Source organism: Podarcis vaucheri, assembly GCF_965113315.1.
Source record: "Podarcis vaucheri genome assembly, chromosome: 4".
Taxonomy (NCBI): domain Eukaryota; kingdom Metazoa; phylum Chordata; class Lepidosauria; order Squamata; family Lacertidae; genus Podarcis; species Podarcis vaucheri.
In genome coordinates this window covers 15,247,613-15,268,250 of record NC_138762.1, presented here as the reverse complement: position 1 = coordinate 15,268,250, position 20,638 = coordinate 15,247,613, and the positions used below count along the sequence as shown (strand labels likewise).

At 45.1% G+C, this 20,638-nt stretch overlaps 1 protein-coding gene across 1 annotated transcript in view; it reads right to left on the bottom strand.

The window, feature by feature from the left end:
* Positions 1-6,545: 6,545 nt before the first annotated feature.
* Positions 6,546-20,638, bottom strand: part of CCDC81 (coiled-coil domain containing 81) — a 31,726-nt gene continuing 17,633 nt past the window's right edge. Inside the window, exons 10-15 of the mRNA XM_082219310.1 lie at positions 20,297-20,404; positions 18,118-18,287; positions 15,172-15,250; positions 12,028-12,254; positions 9,518-9,643; positions 6,546-6,930 (exon numbers count right to left, since the gene is read on the bottom strand). Of these exons, the coding sequence (XP_082075436.1) occupies positions 6,789-6,930; positions 9,518-9,643; positions 12,028-12,254; positions 15,172-15,250; positions 18,118-18,287; positions 20,297-20,404 (852 nt within the window). The 3' untranslated portion in view covers positions 6,546-6,788. The remainder of the gene's footprint in view (positions 6,931-9,517; positions 9,644-12,027; positions 12,255-15,171; positions 15,251-18,117; positions 18,288-20,296; positions 20,405-20,638) is intronic.

The window sequence follows — 20,638 nt, the reverse complement described above, 5'->3', positions numbered from 1 at the left end:
ACTCTATGATTCTATGTTTCCAACTAAACCTCAGGCATAACTTTCTGACAGTCTGAGGTGTTCAGTAGCGGAACGGACTCCCTTGTCTCACAAATAAAAAGTATTTTTAATTGAATTTTATTTTTAAAATGAACTTCTCCAGATTTTGAGATGCAATTCTCTAACCAAAACCTGGCATATTTATTAGGGGAAAGTGTGCACAGATATGCTTACACTGGGGAAAGTAATGGAGGTAAATGCATTACATTGCCCTTTCTTAACACCGCTTTTGCAACCGCTGCTAACAAGTTCTGTTGAAAAAGCAACTCGGCTGGTTCTGAGCGGAAACAGCATCTATTGCAACTGCAGCAAATACAGGCGATCGCTTGCTTTTTCTGTGCCAGCAGTCCCCTTTCCCCTTCAGATTTGCCCTCAATTCTCACACACAAATATCATTCGGTACCAGGTCTTGCGAAGTTTTGATGATTCCTTTGCAAGGCTGTCCTCGTGTCAGGATACGTTCTGCAGAGTATCAGCTACAATGATGAAATTTTAACCTCAGGGACTACAGTTTTATTTTTAAATGTTGTTTATTTTACTGAACGCAAGGCAGTACCCAAAGTATCATGGTGCTTGGATTTGATAGGAGGACGTGTGCATGGGAAAATCACATGGAGCTTTTATACCTGACGCAGGAGCCCCTTTTGAATAGTGCTTAGTATCGCTGGCCATTCATTCAAAAGTTTGCTATCAAGGTTTTGTTCCATAATGAGAGCCCTGTTTAGTCAGATTAAAGTTCCACCTATCCAACATTCTGCTTTTATAACTGTAGCCAATCAGATGCTATCAAGAAGCCCAAAAGCAGGGTATGAAAGCAACAGCCTCTCCCCTCGTTGTTGTTCCCTAGCAACATCTACAAAGCTAAACAGGTTCTGGTGTGGTTTCAAATTGGATGGACCATATGTCGAGATTCCTGCATTCCAGGGGGTTGGGCTAGATGACCCTCGAGGTCCCTTCCAAGTCCATGATTCTATAACTGGTGTTACTCAATGGTATTCTGTCCCTGAGAGGCACCCTGAAACACTTGTCTTGAGTCTTGCCTTGGATGTGATTTCCTGGCACCAAAACCAAGAGAAAATAACTGTAGCAGCTGTTTCTGAGCCTGCTAAATCTGAACCGAAGTTTTTGGCATCTTTTTTTCCCCTCCACAAGAGGAATAATAAAATGGGCAGTGGCCAGGGAGAACAGGAGGGGAGGGAACACAAATTCTGGAACAGGAGAAAATTGGGGGGGAATTCATGGGTGTGGAGGCTGACGCAGATGAACAGTGCCTGCAACAGTGGCTTGTGTTCATTTTGTGACCTTTCAAAGATGTAAGTAATTGTCCTGCTCGCAGAAGTCTAGCGCTTGCTCTGTTCTCCTTCGGTGCTGCACTGGTAACAATGCAACTCCAGGATGCAGTGTTATTCCAGAGGTATTGTGCAAGTGAGGAGAGAGATGGACCATGGGGCATTGTGGGAGAACATGACATCTACCAATAGCAGGGCAGCTGCTGCATGCAAAGTCAGCCAAACAGTATCCATTATTTTTTAAAGGAAGGAATTTTTCTTGTCGCCGTCCATCTGAAGCACCCCACTTTCACCAAAAACATCTCCTTTTGCAGCCATTGGCCCACAAAGAGCCGGCACCTTTGCAGCTTGGCACTAACTCTCTGCTAACATCTAAGTACCAATAATTGGTTCCAACTGGCAGCAGGACTAGAAACTTGGGTCTTTAATCTTTAAAAATGGAACCCTCCAATATTACGTTTGCAGGGAGCAGGAGCAGATAATTGCTCTCCCTGGAGCTCCTCGTCTTGAGCTGGAGTTGCAGCCTGGCAAATGGGTCATTTGGTGCCTACATTTCCCCCTGCTGGGATAGCTGGAGAGCTCAGTTGGTTAGAGCATGGCGCTGACAACGTCAAGGTTGCAGGTTCAATCCCTGCAAGGGACAGGTGCACATTCCTGCATTGCAGGGAGTAGGACTTCCAGCTCTGGGTTCCTTCCAACTCTATGATTCTTGAAGGATTACAAGTTTCTAGCTGCATGAATAAGAATAGCTTTCAGAGTTATACTCAGGTTCCAGAAGACAGAGTACACATCTGCCGTCATACGAATTTGCAGGACTTTTAAAAGAGAACATGAACTATAGGCTGTTTTTAACACAATAAAAGAAATCAACTAGGGGTGAATTATAATCACAGTGCAATCACCTTTTAAACTAAATTGCATCTCACCAAATAACTGTGCCCTTAGCTGCTTCTTTTTCAAAACCAGTATTTCAGATAGTCAGGAATTTTCTGCAAATGCCAGGCTGCGGACAACAAAACCCTTTCGTAACTCCAGTTGACCTGTTCAAGATCTTTTGCTTCCCGGTGTGATTGCTTTAATTCTAAATTTCTTTTAAGTGCCATGCCTGAATTAGAACGAGAATTATAAGAATACACACACACACAGCGCTTCTGGCATTTAATATGAAAAGGAAGAAGCTATTTGCAGGTGCTTGTAATGGTGGTATGTGATTGAGCTCACAGCGTGTCTGTTCTCAAGTCTGTAACTATGATTGGGGGCACTTGAAACGCAGAGTCTTGAAATAATTCTGCCCCCATGAACTTCCCATTTGGTTTATCATTTACCTACTGTCATTGTTTACCGGCTAAAGCAGGGGTCAGCAAAGCTTACCAGGCATGGGCCAGATCACTCCCACGGAGATCCTCTGTGGGCCGGACTGGTGCAGCGTGACGCCGGAAATCACTTTGCGCATGCCCAGACGCCAAAAATCGTGCCTGAGCAGAAACGATTTTAGGCATCTGGGCATGCGCAGAAGCGATTTCCAGCGCCACAGACATGCGCAGACATGTTTGCCAGCGCCTGGGCACGCGCAGAAGCGATTTCCAGAGCCGCAAAAGAGAGTCCCCGCACTGCACTGTGCCACTTTAGTGCAGCGCGCAGAGAATCGCCAAGTGGGCAGCTCGGTTCAGGGGCAGCTCATGGACCAGTTAAGCAACCCTCATGGGCCGCTAATGGCCCATGGGCCTTGGGTTGCCAACCTCTGGGCTAAAGACTGTCATTGCCACTTGATGAAGGGCCTCAGCCCACCCGAATTGTGGCACAACAGGGCTGCATTCACACATACAAATGCAGGGGGTTGGAATAGATGACGCTCGGAATCCCTTCCAGTTCTATAGTTCCGTGATTGTATGATGACACCCACGTATGATAGTGCCACAGAAAAGCTACTGCCACATGGCTTGGTGAAGCGGGCACTAAGTTTATTTGTGTTTTCTCTCCACAAACAGCTGGGTTTGTGTTCCTTTGATGCTGAACTACAGCCATTCACAGACAGCACCGAAGGGCAGAGCAGGCTAGTTTCTTACAACAATAATAATCCCTGTATGTTTTACCTCAGATCTCAGGTTCTACAAATGGTAGAAAGTTGCTCTTTTTTTATTAAAAAAGGAAGGAAGGAGAAAAAGAGGGTTGGAGGTTTATCGGGGGCAGAAGGAATTATTCCCAGACACACTCACAAATTTTACCTCAGTGAAATTCAAGTCACCAATAAGACTGAAACTTAACTGAGAAACTTTCACTCCACCTCCAGTTAGTAATCTCCCCACCCTTTGAGTCTTTTATGCCCTTAACAGTAGCCTGATATGAAGGAAATAAAGTGGTTGATGTTTTCTGCAACTTTTTGTTTCCATGCCGGGAAAAGCTGGTTGGGTGTATGTGTACGTAATCTTAGTCAAGCTGTTAAACTCGTCACGGAAAACAGCCATTTTGCAGAATTGTCTTCATTAGGCCAACACCACAATACATCCACACTATTTACAGATGTTACATGTAGTCTTCACTCTCTGAGCCCAGAGAGGGCTCGCTGCTTCAGAATCCTCACTGTGTCAAGTCTGTAGTTCCATTGCTTCGAAGTCCTGCAACTCTTCACAAAGTCTGCGGTCTTTTCCGCAGTTCCTGTTCTTCAAACTGCTCCGCGCTGTCTCACTTGAATTATCCCACTGCCCAGCCACACCAAATGCAGTAACCTGAGCCCCTTATCTACCCAGCTTCAGTGCCAGTTCTGCCTGGCAACACCGATAAGATGTCACAAGATGCCTGCAGCTGCACTGTGGGGAATGAGTCATCTCTGCCAACTCATGGAGAAGTAGCCCATTTTTTACATTCCTTAACAAAGCTGCCCTTGCTCTATTTCAGTTTTTAAAAGGCATGCCTAACTTTCCTCCGCCACCCCCTGCAAAGAGAGGAAATATCAACTCCACCCTCTGCAATTCAGATAAGGTTTTCTCAATTACCCATCAGTGCAATAGTCTTTCTGGCTTTGACTGTTGTTAGAGGCCGTGACTTGACTCCAAGGTCACCCAGCGAGCTTTATCTCCGTGTGGGGATTTGAACCCTGATCTCCCAGGCCCTAGTCCGGTAGTCTAACCACTACACCACACTGGCTTCCTAGAGTACTTTTGCTATGGGACAGCTCTATAAATTAAGTAGGTAAATAAATATGGGGAATGCAAAACGTCACTTGGAGAAGGATCTGAAATATTTTCTTGGAAGTGTGGATTTGTTTTATTCTGGGTTGTTTTTTGTGTTGTAAACTGCTTTGAGATTTTTTTTAAAAAATGTAAAATATAAAGCAGTATATAAATGAAATGTAGAAGAAGAGAGGACTCCCACAGTTAGAGCAACTCTAAGGATTGACAAGAGGCAAGTAAGGACAGACCTTTGTGTATCCCACCTGCTGCACCCAAAAATACACATCGGAGTGCAGTGGCGTAGCATGGGGGGTGCAGGGGGGGCCAGCCGCACTGGGCGCAACATCTGGGGGTTAGGGTTAGGGGGCGCAAATTACTTGCCTTGCCCCAGGTGCTGACAACCCACGCTACGCCACTGTCGGAGTGTCTTGATGTAACATTGGCTTCAGGGCCTTTGGTGGGGTAGGTAGACCATGGGTAGGCAAACTAAGGCCCAGGGACTGGATCCGGCCCAATCACCACCTAAATCCGGCCTGCAGATGGTCCAGGAATCAGCGTGTTTTTACATGAGTAGAATGTGTCCTTTTATTTAAAATGCATCTCTGGGTTATTTGTGGGGCATAGGAATTTGTTCATTTTTTTCTCTCCCCAAAATATATTCTCCCCCCCCCTACAAGGTCTGAGGGACAGTAGACCGGCCCCCTGCTGAAAGAGTTTGCTGACCCCTGGGGTAGACCATCCATCAACCATAGGGGGAAGCCCCGCCTCATAAGAACATGAGACGAACCTGCTGCATCAGGCCACTGGCCCATCGATCCCATATCCTGCTGTTCCAGTGGGCACCCAGGTCCCTGCAGGAAGCCCAAAAGCAAGACCAGAGGAGCACAACATCAGGTCATTGGTGATTTTCCCACCCCTTCCGTCTCTCTCTCTCACACACATAGTGCTTCAAACCCACCTTCACTTTCAGCCAAAAGGTCTCCTAAGAATGTTTTTGTACATGCCTTAAACGTATGGGTAAGCATCTTTTCGTTGTTATTTAGCTGTTTGTAGCCAACCTCAGACGGGACGCGGGTGGCGCTGTGGGCTAAAGCCTCAGCGCCTAGGGCTTGCCGATCGAAAGGTCGGCGGTTCGAATCCCCGCGGCGGGGTGCGCTCCCGCTGCTCGGTCCCAGCGCCTGCCAACCTAGCAGTTCGAAAGCACCCCCGGGTGCAAGTAGATAAATAGGTACCGCTTACCAGCGGGAAGGTAAACGGCGTTCCGTGTACTGCGCTGGCTCGCCAGATGCAGCCTTGTCACGCTGGCCACGTGACCCGGAAGTGTCTCCGGACAGCGCTGGCCCCCGGCCAATAGATGTGAGATGGGCGCACAAACCCCAGAGTCTGGCAAGACTGGCCCGTTCGGGCAGGGGTACCTTTACCTTTACCTTTAGCCAACCTCAGAAGAACTTGTGGATAGTCTTGCTGAGGCCTTTCTTTCTCCTTCATATGTGCTGCTAGTTGCTGGTTCGAGGTGGCCTTGGGGTATATATATATCTCGGAAACTAGGAGAAGACCCTTGGGGGGTTGGGTCTTAAACTGTTTCCCAAGTACTTTCTCGAAATAAAAAATGGAGCTTCTTCATCTAGGCAGCTGCTATCTCAAATGAGCCACCAACCATTCTTGTCTCTGTCCTTTCATCAAATAGCGATCTGATGGAGACTGTTGGCCACGCTGCGTATGTAATCCTGCATTAAAGCACTTAGAAGGTGTTGGTGTTTGTTTTATTACTGGAAACCTCAGACAAAGATGAATGTGTTGGTTCTTATAAGCTGTGAAGAAGCACAAGGCAGTGGCTGACAGGATAATGATTTTGTAACGTCTGCGCAAGTCTATTAAAACTGATTACAAAAATGCAATGGTGTCCAGTTTAAATACGACTTGCACCAGGAATCTGCCACTGTCTGTAAACTTTGTCAGCTGAAAACATAATAAAATGGTTTCTGTGTAAATTTAGAAGCTTGGCTAATAATATTTGGCACCAAAGCAAGCAGGATACTACCAGAGAGCACTTCCATGTCTTTTTTAATTCAACATAATTCTCCATAAAAACATACAGAAGCTAGGGGAACAAGAATCTTGAGCCAGAAAGTGGCAGAAATGGGGAGAATGCATTGCACAGAGCTGTGGGAATCAAATCAAGCACATCAGCACGATCGGATTTCTTTCTTTTTTTAAAAGAAAAAAAGAATGATAAAAAAAATTGCGAGAGGAAAGAGGGCAAGGGAAGAAACAAAGCAGCGAACTTGCTTCAAACTACCAACCGGGATCCAGGGATGTATTTGCTGTCCACCAAAACATTTGCTTCCCCGCAGTTGCTCATGCGCCTCTTACACTGGTAGCAGCGGCGATACCTCGCGCACTGGTCAAGTAGCAGGAGTTTGTCGCCAGCGCTGTAATGGGAAGGGAACAGAGATTAGCAAAGGCAACGGGCTCCCCGAACGAGAAATGCCAGCCAGCTCCTTGTCCTCAAACCCTGCTGCACCTCATCAGAAATGTTTCCCGTTTATAGAAGGGGTTTTTCAAGGGGGGGCGCCTACAGAGACCTCCCACCCTGAAATGAAGCCTGAAAGCCAAATGCGGAGGTTGCGCTGTGTGCTTGGTTTGTGGTGTGTGAAGCCTGCAACAGTTGCTCTGGTTTGCAAATGTTCCCGCAAAGGTTAGGTAAGGTAAAGGTACCCCTGGCCATTAGGTCCAGTCGCGGACAACTCTGGGGTTGCGCGCTCTTCTCACTCTCTAGGCCAAGGGAGCCAGCGTTTGTCCACAGACAGCTTCCGGGTCATGTGGCCAGCATGACTAAGCTGCTTCTGGTGAACCAGAGCAGCACACGGAAACATGGTTTACCTTCCCGCTGGAGTGGTACCTATTTATCTACTTGCACTTCGACATGCTTTCGAACTGCTAGGTGGGCAGGAGCAGGGACCGAGCAATGGGAGCTCACCCCGTCACGGGGATTCAAACCGTCGACCTTCTGATTGGCAAGCCCTAGGTTCTGTGGTTTAGACCACAGCACCACCCGCAACCCTCTGCCGCAAAGGTTGGTGATCCCTTATTCTGAGCAAGGACAGAGAATCTGTAGCTCTCAAGATGCTGTTGGACTACATCTCCCCTCTTCCTGCATCGCAGGGGGTTGGGACCAGATGATCCCTTCCAACTCTATGATTCTGCAATCCCTGTGGACTATCTGTGCTGTCTGGGGCTACTGGGAATTACAGCCCAACCACATCTGCAGGGCCACAGGTTCCCCATTCCTAGTTGACAGAACGGAGACTCATCTAACACTTGATCACTTGCTCTAAGTATGCATTCCAGGTTCAGTCATCAGCATCTGCACCTCAACAATTGTCCTCCCATCATATACCTTGAGAGCTGCTGGCATTCAGCATAGACCAGTGATGGCCAAACTTGGCCCGCCAGCTGTTTTGGGACTACAACTCCTATCATCCCTGACAACTGGTTCTGATAGGTAGGGATGATGGGAATTGTAGTCCCAAAACAGCTGGAGGGCCAAGTTTGGCCATCACTGGCATAGACCATCGTAGGCTAAACAAGCCAACACCTGTCTCAGTATAAGGCAGCTCAGAATAGCAACGATGCTGTCCTGCGATTTTTCACCAGGGTGGCTGAACTGTAGACTCCAAATCCCATCAACATGGTCAGGAATGATGGGAGCCGCAGTCCAACAACATCTGGAGTGCTACAGGCTAGCCACATATTTTACGTATTGTAAACCACCACTCTGAAGGATCTTCTGAACCGCATTGCAACATAAATAACAACATTTTTAATGTATGTGTTTATCTTCATCAGAGGATGCTCACAAGCAAGGCATCAACTTTTCCCCAACTTCTCGGAATGTCAGGGATACATTACCCGTGACTTCAAATTAGTTAGTGCTGTGCCAATTGTTTGCTTGTTCCAATCTTAAGCAAACAAAAAAACGAAAACACCCTTTCAAAGATCTTTCCATTTTGCAAAATTAATGGTTGCTATTATTTATTTGACGCATGACGACACACTTAGTGTGTCAGGACATTGCCACAATTGTAATCATCATCATCATCATCATCAGTGTTGCCCCAGCCACTCTGAGTGGCCACAGAAGAGCTGGGGTGGACCTTCTGGAAGTAAAAATGGGATGTTATGCCACCAGCTTGGAATTATGTTCTGCTGACAATGCAGTCATAACATTGACAGGTGGTGAATAAAAATCACATGAGTCAAGACAAGCTTCCGGAAGGCAACAGGCAATTATAATATATTTTTAACCTTTTAATGTATTTTTAACTGTTGGAAGCCGCCCAGAGTGGCTGGGGAAACCCAGCCAGATGGGCGGGGTAGAAATTTATTATTATTATTATTATTAGCTGCAAGTGATGTCACGAGACTTTACAGGAAGGTTGCACGCCCCCATTTCAAACACAGAGCTGCCATTTTCTAGAACATCATCTCCCCTCCGAAATAAAGTCGTTGGGACTCGATACGTATATTTGCAACTGGGAAAGATGAATGTGAAGGGGAGTAATTTTGCTTGGGCACTAATCATGTCTAATCACAGCTGACATCCTTCCACATCCCCTTACAACAGGCCAAGACACATGAACAGATTTTCAGTTACAGCAGTGATACCTGCACATTCTTCCACCAAGACTTCCACTGTCCTGTCCCCATGGAAAGCAATTTTGATGGGCAAGGACAGGGAGAGATGCTGTGACATCACCCAGGATTCCCAGTCCTGTGTGATGCAATGGGACTGTCTCTTCTTGGATGAAACTGAGCCTGGTCATTTTGGGAGGGTGACCAATGCCAGGAAGAGAGAGTCTAGCACTGGGGAGATGGTGGGACTCAGCTACTCCCCATTCTGCAGAGTGTGCCATGACGCCACTGCCATTCGGATGGCAGCTTAGCGGCAGCACTCTGGCCCAGCCAAGAGAGAGGCAAGGAAGGGACTGGCGAGTTTGGCCGTCGGCTGAACTTTACCGTCTAAAGATCTGCTCTTCGTAATCCCGCTGCCTCTTCATCCCAGCACTCTTCTTCCAGTCCTCCTGCACGGCTAAATTCATCTGGAACATCTTCTCTAACCGCTCTCCTTTCTCAGCCATCAACCTAGAACAGGCAGCGTTGGGGGTGGAGGGAGGGGAAGAGTCAGATCCTGGCTCCTTTCAGATCATTGCTCTGTTGCCCCCACTAGAATAGTGCAAAACCAGAAAACTAACAACGCACATTTGCAATGGGTTGCAATAAGAGCACACACACAGGCTTCCCTGCCAAAAAACCATTAGGGGTGTAGGCAGGGGCAGATTTAGGTTTGATGAGGCCCTAAGCTACTGAAGGTAATGGGGACCTTTATATATGTCCAGCTGTCCTTTGTCAACAGCAAATTGTCGCTGTTTTTTGTGTTGAATATATGCTATATGGTAATTTATGGACCTAATAGGTATCGAAAGCCATTTGCACATGTTGCCGTGCAACCAGTCCATGCAGAATGTAGGCACCCTATATATAGGTAAAGGTAAAGGGACCCCTGACAATTAAGTCCAGTCGCGAACGACTCTGGGGTTGCGGTGCTCATCTCGCTTTACAGGGCTGAGGGAGCCAGTGTTTGTCCACTTCCGCAAACAGTTTTTCCAGGTCATATGGCCAGCATGACTAAGCCGCTTCTGGCGAACCAGAGCAGCGCATGGAAATGCTGTTTACCTTCCCGCCAGAGCAGGACCTATTTATGTGCTTTTCAGCTGCTAGGTGGGCAGGAGCTGGGACCGAACAACGGGAGCTCACCCCGTTGCGGGGATTCGAACCGCCAAGCTTTTGATCGGCAAGCCCAAGCAGCACAGTGGTTTAACCCACAGAGCCACCTGTGTCCCACACCCTACATATAAAAATGAGCAAACCAGTGATATTTTAGGGAGCAGGCTAGCAGGCAGGGTCCATTACTTACATCATAGGAGCCTACACAACACCAAACACTATTGCTGTATGTAGGTTTTATTCTATTTGTATTTTATCTTATATTTTGGAAATGTACATCCAGTTTTGTTTTGTTTTTTTAAAAAAAATTGGGGCTCCCAAGAGAGTGGGGGCCTAAGCTATAGCTTGTTTAGCTTATATGTAAATCTGGCACTGTGTAGGAAACTTGCCTTTCACCAAGTCAGCTTATTGGCCCACCTAGTTCAATATTATCTAGACCTAGACCATCGTTCTTCAGCTATGGGTCCCTAGATATTGTTGGACTGCAACTTCCATCATCCTGGGGAAGATTAAGCTGAGGAGCAAGACTGGAAGGAGCAAGGCTGGGCGGCATTGTAAAGGAATGTAGATTTGGCAGTGATCTCGAGACCTGATCCAGTCCACCCAAATCAAATAAGGCAAGTACAATTAGGAATCTGAGTTTGCAGGATTCCTCCCCCATCCCCAAGCAAAGTACATGATACCTAAGGCTAGCCAAGCTATTGCGGCACCCAGTGCAGAAAATTGCACAAGAACATTACTTGGGGAGCAAAAATGATGATGATAATATATATATATATATATATATATATATATATATATATATATATAGCAACTTGTTGACCTTTCCAGAAACCCAGAAGTCTGCTGCCTAAAAGAGTCACCCTCCCACTGCCTAATTACAAGAATTTTGCAGCTAAAAATACCGTATTTTTCGCTCTATAAGATGCACCAGATCACAAGACGCACCTAGTTTTTGGAGGAGGAAAACAAGAAAAAAAAAATCTGAATCTCAGAAGCCAGAACAGCAAGAGGGATCGCTGTGCAGTGAAAGCAGCAATCCCTCTTGCTGGTCTGGCTTCTGGGATAGCTGCGCAGCCTGCATTCACTCCATAAGACGCACACACATTTCCCCTTACTTTTTAGGAGGGAAAAAGTGAGTCTTATAGAGCAAAAAATATGGTAATGCCTGAGTTTGCATTATTTCTTCCCAACCCCTTTTCCTTTTGTGTTGTGTCTTTTAGACTGTAAGCCCGAGGGCAGAAACTTTCTTATTGCTGATTCCTGGGAGCCTTTTTGGGAAGGATAAAAATGCTCTGGATAATCATTACAACAGTAAGACTTCCTGGTTCTGCATACAGTGGTGCCCCGCAAGACGAATGCCTTGCAAGACGGAAAACCAGCTAGACGAAAGGGTTTTCCGTTTTTGAGCTGCTTCGCAAGACGATTTTCCCTATGGGCTTGCTTTGCAAGACAAAAACGTCTTGCGAGTGTTCCAATTTTTTTTCGCTCCCCCCTTTTTCTAAGCCGCTAAGCCGCTAATAGCCTTTTAGCCACTAATCCGCTAAGCCTTTAATAGCCGCTAAGCCTTTAATAGCCGCTAAGCCTTTAATAGCGCTAATCCGCTAAGCCGCTAATAGGGTTGCTTCGCAAGACGAAAAAACCGCTAGACGAAGAGACTCGCGGAACGGATTAATTTCGTCTTGCGAGGTACCACTGTATCTACTGGAAAAAATGGTAGCACAACCATTTTCTGTTCTTACTGTTCCTTCGCTCTCTGAAGCATTGCTGCTGCTCTCCGCTGATCAATCAGCTCTCTGATGATGGCTGCCCGCTTGCGTTCCGCAGCCGCCTGCAGCTGGCATTTGGAATATTCCTGGCAGCGCTTCCTTCCTTCGCCCATTCTTTCGTTATTCATGTCGTTCTTCCCAAAGATGACCCCGGCCGAATCAGGCTCGTACTGTGGCAACGGAGCTGGCCTCATCTTTATCTGGGTCCAAATTCGACAGGGCGAAAAATGAGCCCTACTCTTTCCTCTTACGCCTGCTTCTTTCGTAAGGAAGCGGAAACAGGTCTAGGGGAACTACGGAGCCACATACACCGTGATCTATACCACGTGTGAAGACAGAACGTGTGGATAAGGCAAACCAAGCCTTATGAGGAACGGTTGAGAGAGTGCAGGATGTTTAGTGTTATGTACTGAAGTTGAATAGGATCCAGAATGCAGCAGTCTGATTGGTCCACAGGAGCCACCCAATTCAACTCCAGGTGGAAGTGAATCCGCAACCTGATTGGCCTACAGGTGAATCCCGGAACTAGCCAATCACATGGGGCCCATTTTGTAAATAATGTATATAAAGCAAACATTTTGGGGGAACTCCCATTCCTCACTGCTATGAGCTGAATAAAGAGCATGAAATCCACACTCGACTCCGAGTATATTTCATTTAGTCTGGCAAAGAGGAGACTGAGATGACAGCCATCTTCAAATATCTCAAGGGCTGTGTGGCGTTTGCCCTCTTAGGTGTGTGACATCATACTGGGTTCATAAGGAAAGGTTTAACTAATTGTAAAATGACTAACCAATGGGAACTCAAGGGGCAGAGTTAACTGTGTATAAGGTTTAAGCACAGAGGGGGTTTTTGGAGGAGTTAGAGTTGTTGAGAAGACAGTCCGGAGTTAGGAGAGACAGAGAAGATAAGTCTGTGGGTTGGGCTAGTCTGGTGTGAGAGAGGGAGAGAATTTGTTAAGAGGAGTCAGTCAAACAGTTGAGATAATCAGTCAGATGGTATTAGGAAGGTATAGGCCGGTAAAGAAACTAAAGTTAAGATACTGACAGGAATATTATCTGAGAAACCATAAACTTGTTAATGTTTGGAAAATAAACTTGTTTTTTTGGTTCACTTTTAACAACTGACTGGACTCAGTGTTTTACCAGAGAGTAACTGGTTGGTGGCAGCGGGGAAGCGAGCACATTGGTGGCACAGGGATCAAGAGACCATTAAACGTCCGGGGACCCTGTGTGATCGCCACAGGCTGTCACATGGAAGATGGATGCAGCAAGCTTGTTTTCTCCTGCTCTGGAGGGTAGGATCCAAACCAATGACTTCAAGCTCCAAGGAAGGAGATTTTGACTAAACACAAGAACTGTCTGACAGCAAGAGCTGTTTGACAGTGGAACGGTCTCCCTCTGGAGCTTGTGGACTCTCCTTCCTTGGAGGTTTCTAAGCAGAGGTTAGATGGTCATCTGTCATGGATGCTTTAGTTCAGATTCCTGCATTGCAGGACTAGAGATGAAGGTTGCCATACATATGGAACTTCCTGGACATGTCTGGGATTTAACCGGCAAAAATGTCGCCCATGGGGAATTTTGGGAAATCGGCAAAATGACCAGGTAGATTGCCTTGGGGTCCCTTCCAACTCTATGATTAAATGATTCTAAAACAGGCCTTTGTTATGGGTGTTTTGCTTTTAAATTTCTTCTGCTGTTATTTTCTGTGCTGTTTTTAACTGTTTATATTATCTTGTGTATGTGGTCTTGACACATATATGGGGAAGGTGAAATAATAAATAAATAAAATAATTTGCTATTTGTATGCATAATACAGAATAAAAGGGAAGATAAAAGACTGTTTATGTATGCATGATCAAGTATTCCAAAAGGACTGGAGTAAATTTATACGATATTTGAAAGATTACCGTAAGCAATTAACATCATCACTAGCAGGGTTGTCCAAAGACTTGCAATGAGAAATTTTCTACCTTTCTATACAGTATTTATTTAAATTTTGAGCCATTTTGTAATGAGTGTAATTAGAATTGGGAAACATACAAAATGCAGTGATATAAAAAGACCCATGCATCCAATTTATGTCCGAGTTTAGACAAGCTGCATGACGTGTGAAATGCATAGCTGTCAATTTTTCCCTTTTCTTGTGAGGAATCCTATTCGGAATAAGGGAATTTTCCTTTTAAAAAGGGAAAGGTTGACAGTCATGGTGAAATGGCCCTTTGAATGATCTAAGCTATGAATGAAATTCTGTGCAAATTACAAGATATAGGAGGGGGGGGCCTAGGAGGAAATTTTAAACTATGAGACAGATTTAATTGAAAGGTTTGGCTGTTTTTTCTTGTTTTTTGTTGTTGTTGTTGCTAAATAATATACCTTAAATCTTGCTAATAAAAGTTTTCAGGCAACAAAGCACTGCTAAATTCAACACTTTTAAGGCTGTGGGCAGTATCCAGCCAAACAGTTCTTCTGGCACAAGGAGTTTAGCTGCACGATAGAAATTCCCCCATTAGATTCTCTCCCTGTGAAATCCCCACGTGTCCCGAAATCTGTTCTGGGTGCCTACCCCCAAACCTAGGGAGCAGATTTACAAGATGGCTTTAAAAGAAGATTAGACAAATTCGTGGAGGATAAGGCTATCAATAGCTAGTAGCCACAATGGCTATAGTTCAATCTCTCCTATCAGAGGCTGTATACTTCTGAATTCTAGTTCCTGGGAATGGCAGGTGGAAATCATAGAATCACAAAGGTGGAAGGGACCCCGAGGGTCATCTAGCCCAAACCCCTACAATGCAGGAATCTTTTTTGCCCAACTCGAACCCACAACCTTGAGATTAGAGAAGTCAAGCTTCTTTTTCATAATGCTCTTTTGAAAGGAGGCAATCAGTCAACTCCTCTATGTAGCTCTACAGCCTAAAATTCACCCTGATTTTATAATAATAATAATAATAATAATAATAATAATAATAATAATAATAATAGGTCTTCGGTTCATTCAATGAGGCTGCATCACCATATCCACTTATCTTGGAGGAAGCCCCACTGAACTTAACAAGATTCCCTTCTGAATAAACACACCTGGGGGGTTGCACTGTTAACTGGCATCCCTCATTTTTACCTGCGTGTCCAGCGCTCTCTTATAACACTTTGTTTCTTCCATTTTGTCCTTCAGGTATTTTGTTCTTTGGGCAGCTAACCTAGAAAGAGAAAGGGGGAAATGTGTAGCATTCGGCCAACCAAATTTCAGTAGGATTTACTTTTTTTAAAAAAAGCTTAAAATAACTTTTAGTTGAGATTCAACAATAACAAAAAAATCCACAATAACTAAATACATCAGTTTGTTACAATTGAACATCTTTAATATTAGTTGACAAATTACAAAACATCGCTTTAAGTTAGTCAAATTTTCATATTTAACTAATATCTCTTTATCTCTTTCTTAGCAAATCAAAAAGAAAAAGACCAAAAGAAGAAGGTGAGAAAAGAAGAGAGGAAAAGAAAAAGAAAGATAGAATTAAAAGAAGAAAATGAACACATTTGACTTCCGATTAGACACATTGTATTGTTATTTCTATTACTTTTTTCACACACAGTTCCACATTACTGTACAGGACTTACTCCTTCCCAGTGGTTGACAATGTAGGAATTATTTCAGGCAACTTTACAACAGGGTTTACAATTTTCAATTAATTTATTTATAAAAAAATCTTATACTTGTTCGGGTCCAGAGCCCTAAGGCTCTCTGTTTACCTGAAGTGTACAGATGTGCTGTTCTGACAAATAGGCAGTTGAATATTATCCCACTCCTGACACCTGAGACATCGTCAGTCTTCTCTTTAAATATATGCCCATTAGCTTTAAAAACATGAAAAAGTCCCCTAATTATGCTTGTCTGGCAAAGTACAAACTATACCCAACAGGAATTTGGAAAGGAGGGAAAGGAAATAAATTGTGGTCTTGCCCCGGAAAGTCAATCAGAGTTCTGACTGACTTGATTATACATCTCTATTTTAGCCAGCACATTATGTTCAAACAATTTTGTTTCTATTCCTATTTAGGTAGTCAATTCTTTTGGCCCTTTTTTGGTAAAATGTGAAAATACCCGATATCTCCCTGCAGCTCTTAAAGCAGCCCATAAAGCAGATATGAAAATATCTGATGTCACCTGCAGTTCACCAAGCTAGTGCCTTCCAGAGGTTTTGGACTACAACTCCCAGCAGCCTGTTACTGCTCAGGTCAATGCTCAGGTATGATGGGTATTGTAGTCCACTAACATATGGGGGGCACAAGGTTGGGGCAGGCTGCTTCACACCTCGCAGTGGAAAACACCTTGAGAAAGGAACATCTACAGCAGTGTTTTCTTGGGTCTCCGGCTGTTTTTGGACTACAACCTCCATCATCACCAGCTAGCAGACCAGCGATCAGGGATGATGGGAACTGCAGTCCAAAAACAGCTGGGTGGAATTTACACACATATAAAAAAAACGCTGTGAAAATGCTTTTAAAAAAATAAAAATTGAAAAACACATTGAATTTTGCATAGCTCACTGTTGCCATCTAGTGTCACATTTGTATATTGCACTTTACAATGCATTCGAAACATTTCATTTGCAGCTGTGTAGCTTCCCGACAAAGGTCCGTATAGTTAAAGCCATGGTTTTCCCAGTAGTGATGTACGGAAGTGAGAGCTGGACCATAAAGAAGTCTGATCAACGAAGAATTGTTGCTTTTGAATTATGGTGCTGGAGGAGACTCTTGAGAGGCCCATGGACTGCAAGAAGATCAAACCTATCCATTCTTAAGGAAATCACCCCCAGTGCTCACTGGAAGGACAGATCCTGAAGCTGAGGCTCCAATACTTTGGCCACCTCATGAGAAGAGAAGACTCCCTGGAAGAGACCCTGATGTTGGGAAAGATGGAGGGCACAAGGAGAAGGGGACGACAGAGGATGAGATGGTTGGATAGTGTTCTTGAAGCTACCAGCATGAGTTTGACCAAACTGCGGGAGGCAGTGGAAGACAGGAGGGCCTGGCGTGCTCTGGTCCATGGGGTCACAAAGAGTCGGACACGACTAAATGACTAAACGACTAATTTGCAGATGACACCAAACTGGGAGGGGTGGCTAACACCCCAGAGGACAGGATCACACTTCAAAACGACCTTGACAAATTAGAGAACTGGGCAAAAACAAACAAGATGAATTTTAATAGGGAGAAATGTAAAGTATTGCACTTGGGCAAAAAAAATGAGAGGCACAAGTACAAGATGGGTGACACCTGGCTTGAGAGCAGTACATGTGAAAAGGATCTAGGAGTCTTGGTTGACCACAAACTTGACATGAGCCAACAGTGTGACGCGGCAGCTAAAAAAGCCAATGCAATTCTGGGCTGCATCAATAGGAGTATAGCATCTAGATCAAGGGAAGTAATAGTGCCACTGTATTCTGCTCTGGTCAGACCTCACCTGGAGTACTGTGTCCAGTTCTGGGCACCACAATTCAAGAAGGACACTGACAAACTGGAACGTGTCCAGAGGAGGGCAACCAAAATGGTCAAAGGCCTGGAAACAATGCCTTATGAGGAACGGCTAAGGGAGCTGGGCATGTTTAGCCTGGAGAAGAGGAGGTTAAGGGGTGATATGATAGCCATGTTCAAATATATAAAAGGATGTCACATAGAGGAGGGAGAAAGGTTGTTTTCTGCTGCTCCAGAGAAGCGGACACGGAGCAATGGATCCAAACTACAAGAAAGAAGATTCCACCTAAACATTAGGAAGAACCTCCTGACAGTAAGAGCTGTTCGACAGTGGAATTTGCTGCCAAGGAGTGTGGTGGAGTCTCCTACTTTGGAGGTCTTTAAGCAGAGGCTTGACAACCATATGTCAGGAGTGCTCTGATGGTGTTTCCTGCTTGGCAGGGGGTTGGACTCGATGGCCCTTGTGGTCTCTTCCAACTCTATGATTCTATGATTCTATGATTCTTAAACAATAACAACAGCTGAGTCCCTGGAGACCCAAGTTTGGGAGACCCTGGCCTACAGGGACAACTCATCCCAGAAGACTTACTCTTCTGCCAGCTGCACTTGCTCCAGACGATCAATGAGGTCCTGATCCTGCCTCAGCTTCAACTCTCTGGCCATCTTGTCGTCCACTTGCTTCCCCAGCTGTTGTGCATACACCTCTTGCTTTTGCTGAATGGTGGCACTGGTTGGCCTCTTCTCAAAGATGTATGATTTCTGTTCAGGAGAGAGGCAACCATCGGTTGAGAAGACCTCATCCAATCTTGTGCACTGAAGGAATTCCCAGCCATCACAGAAACACGGGAAGCTGCCTTAGACTGAGCCAGGCCATCAGGTCCTTGTAGCTCAGCATTGCCAACACGGACTGGCAGCTGCTCTCTAGTCCTACTGGAGATGCTGTGGACTGAACCCAGGCCCTTCTGCATGCAAAGCATACGCTCTTGCCTCTAGCCACGGCCTGAAATGTCTCTTCCCCATGACAAAATTGCACCTGTTGAAAACCCCCAAAGAGATGAGAACCAGTGCAGTATAGCAGTTAGAGGTTAAACCAGGACCTGGGAGACTAGGGTTCAAATCCCCCGTGCGCCATGATGCGCCACTGGGTGGCTTTGGAACAGTCACCATCTTCTGGCCTTGCCTACCTCACAGAGTTGTTGCGAAGAAAGCATGGACCAAGTGTGCCACTTAGAAAGCTGGGCTATTGATGTAATAAATAAATCAATGACATTAGTGGTAATCCCAGAGTACAGTCCTGGTGTGGGGGAGGGAGAATCTGCTGTTGCTAAAGTTGAGGGATTGGTCATATTCTGAACACTACAGTGATACAGTGGTGCCTCGCAAGACGAAAAGAATCCGTTCTGTGATTCTCTTCGTCTAGCGGTTTTTTCGTCTTGCGAAGCAAGCCCATTGACGGATTAGCGGATTAGCGGCTTTTAGCGGCTTATCTGCTGATCGGATCAGCTCATAAGCGGCTTAGCGGCTTAGAAAAAGGGGGGTAGGGGAAATAACCAGCAGGAACTCGCAAGACATTGTCGTCTTGCAAAGCAAGCCCATAGGGAAAATCGTCTTGCGAAGCACCTCCAAAACGGAAAACTCTTTCGTCTAGCGAGTTTTCCGTCTTGCGAGGCATTCGTCTTGCGGGGCACCACTGTACCTTGGTTCTCAAATGCCTTGGTTCTCAAACGCCAAAAACCTGGAAGTAGGCGTTCCGGTTTTCAAACGTTTTTTGGAAGCCGAACATCCAATGCAGCTGTTGGCTATTGTTTCTGTGGCACCCACACCAATCAGAAGCTGTGTCTTGGTTTTTGAACATTTCAGAAGTCAAATGGACTTCCAGAATGGATTAAGTTTGCTTTTGTTTTTGCTATTTGTACGTTTTTGTTTTTAAGGCTTTTTTGGTTAATTTGTTTTTGTAACTGTGTGGAACCCAGTTCAGCCACTGATTGATTGATTGATTGATTGATTGATTGCATGATTGATTGTGTGGCTGTGAAAATGGATAAAAGCCCCCCATCCAAACAATGACTATCATCAGTGCAGGTAAGATTATTTTTTTTAATCATCTACAATACTGTCTTATTTATTTTATAGTACAGTACATTGATTATTGCTTTCATTTTATGGATCAATGGTCTCGTTAGTAAAATTCATGTTAAATTGCTGTTTTAGGGGTCAGGGAGCCAGTGTGGTGTAGTGGTTAAGAGCGGTAGTCTTGTAATCTGGGGAACTGGGTTCACGTCTCCGCTCCTCCACATGCAGCTGCTGGGTGACCTTGGGCCAGTCACACTTCTCTGGAGTCTCTCAGCCCCACTCACCTCACAGAGTGTTTGTTGTGGGGGAGGAAGGGAAAGGAGAATGTTAGCCGCTTTGAGACTCCTTCAGGTAGTGATAAAGCGGGATATCAAATCCAAACTCTTCTTGTTGTTGTTGTTTTCAATAGTCTAGAATGGATTAATCTGTTTTGCATGACTTTCTATGGGAAAGCGCACCTTGGCTTTGGAATGCTTTGATTTTGGAACAGACTTCCGGAAAGGGATTAAGTTTGAGAACTAAGGTGCTGCTGTATTACGAATGTATTCGTGGATTGTTTTCATTTATATTATTGCACCCTGCCCTGGTATTGCCCTGGAATTCGGAGAAAATAAGTACTGAGCTATTTCAGAGCACCTCCCACTTTGACCAGAGATGCCAGGGCAGTTAGACTATCATAGAGGGCATGAACTCACGTAGCTGTCCAAAGCTTTATCATTCTTGTGGTTCCTGGTGGCTTCGGCAACCCCGAGGTTAAAAGCCGCAATTCTCTGGTTCTCTTCTCGATTTGTCATCGCTCGCATCTGTGGTGGAGGAGATTTGCCGGAGGTGCATTCAAAGTGAAAAGGGGGGGGGGCAGAATAAAAGGGGCTGAGAAATCGACAGCTTACAATAATGCTTTGCCTTAAATGTGCAATGCAATCTCTCCCTCTCAGCATCCTTATAGATGCATTTGAGGTGAACAGTGGCAGAGCAGGGGGATTATTGATTTATTCATTGTTATTTTTATTTGTTAAGTTTGTTAGTTGCTTTTTCAT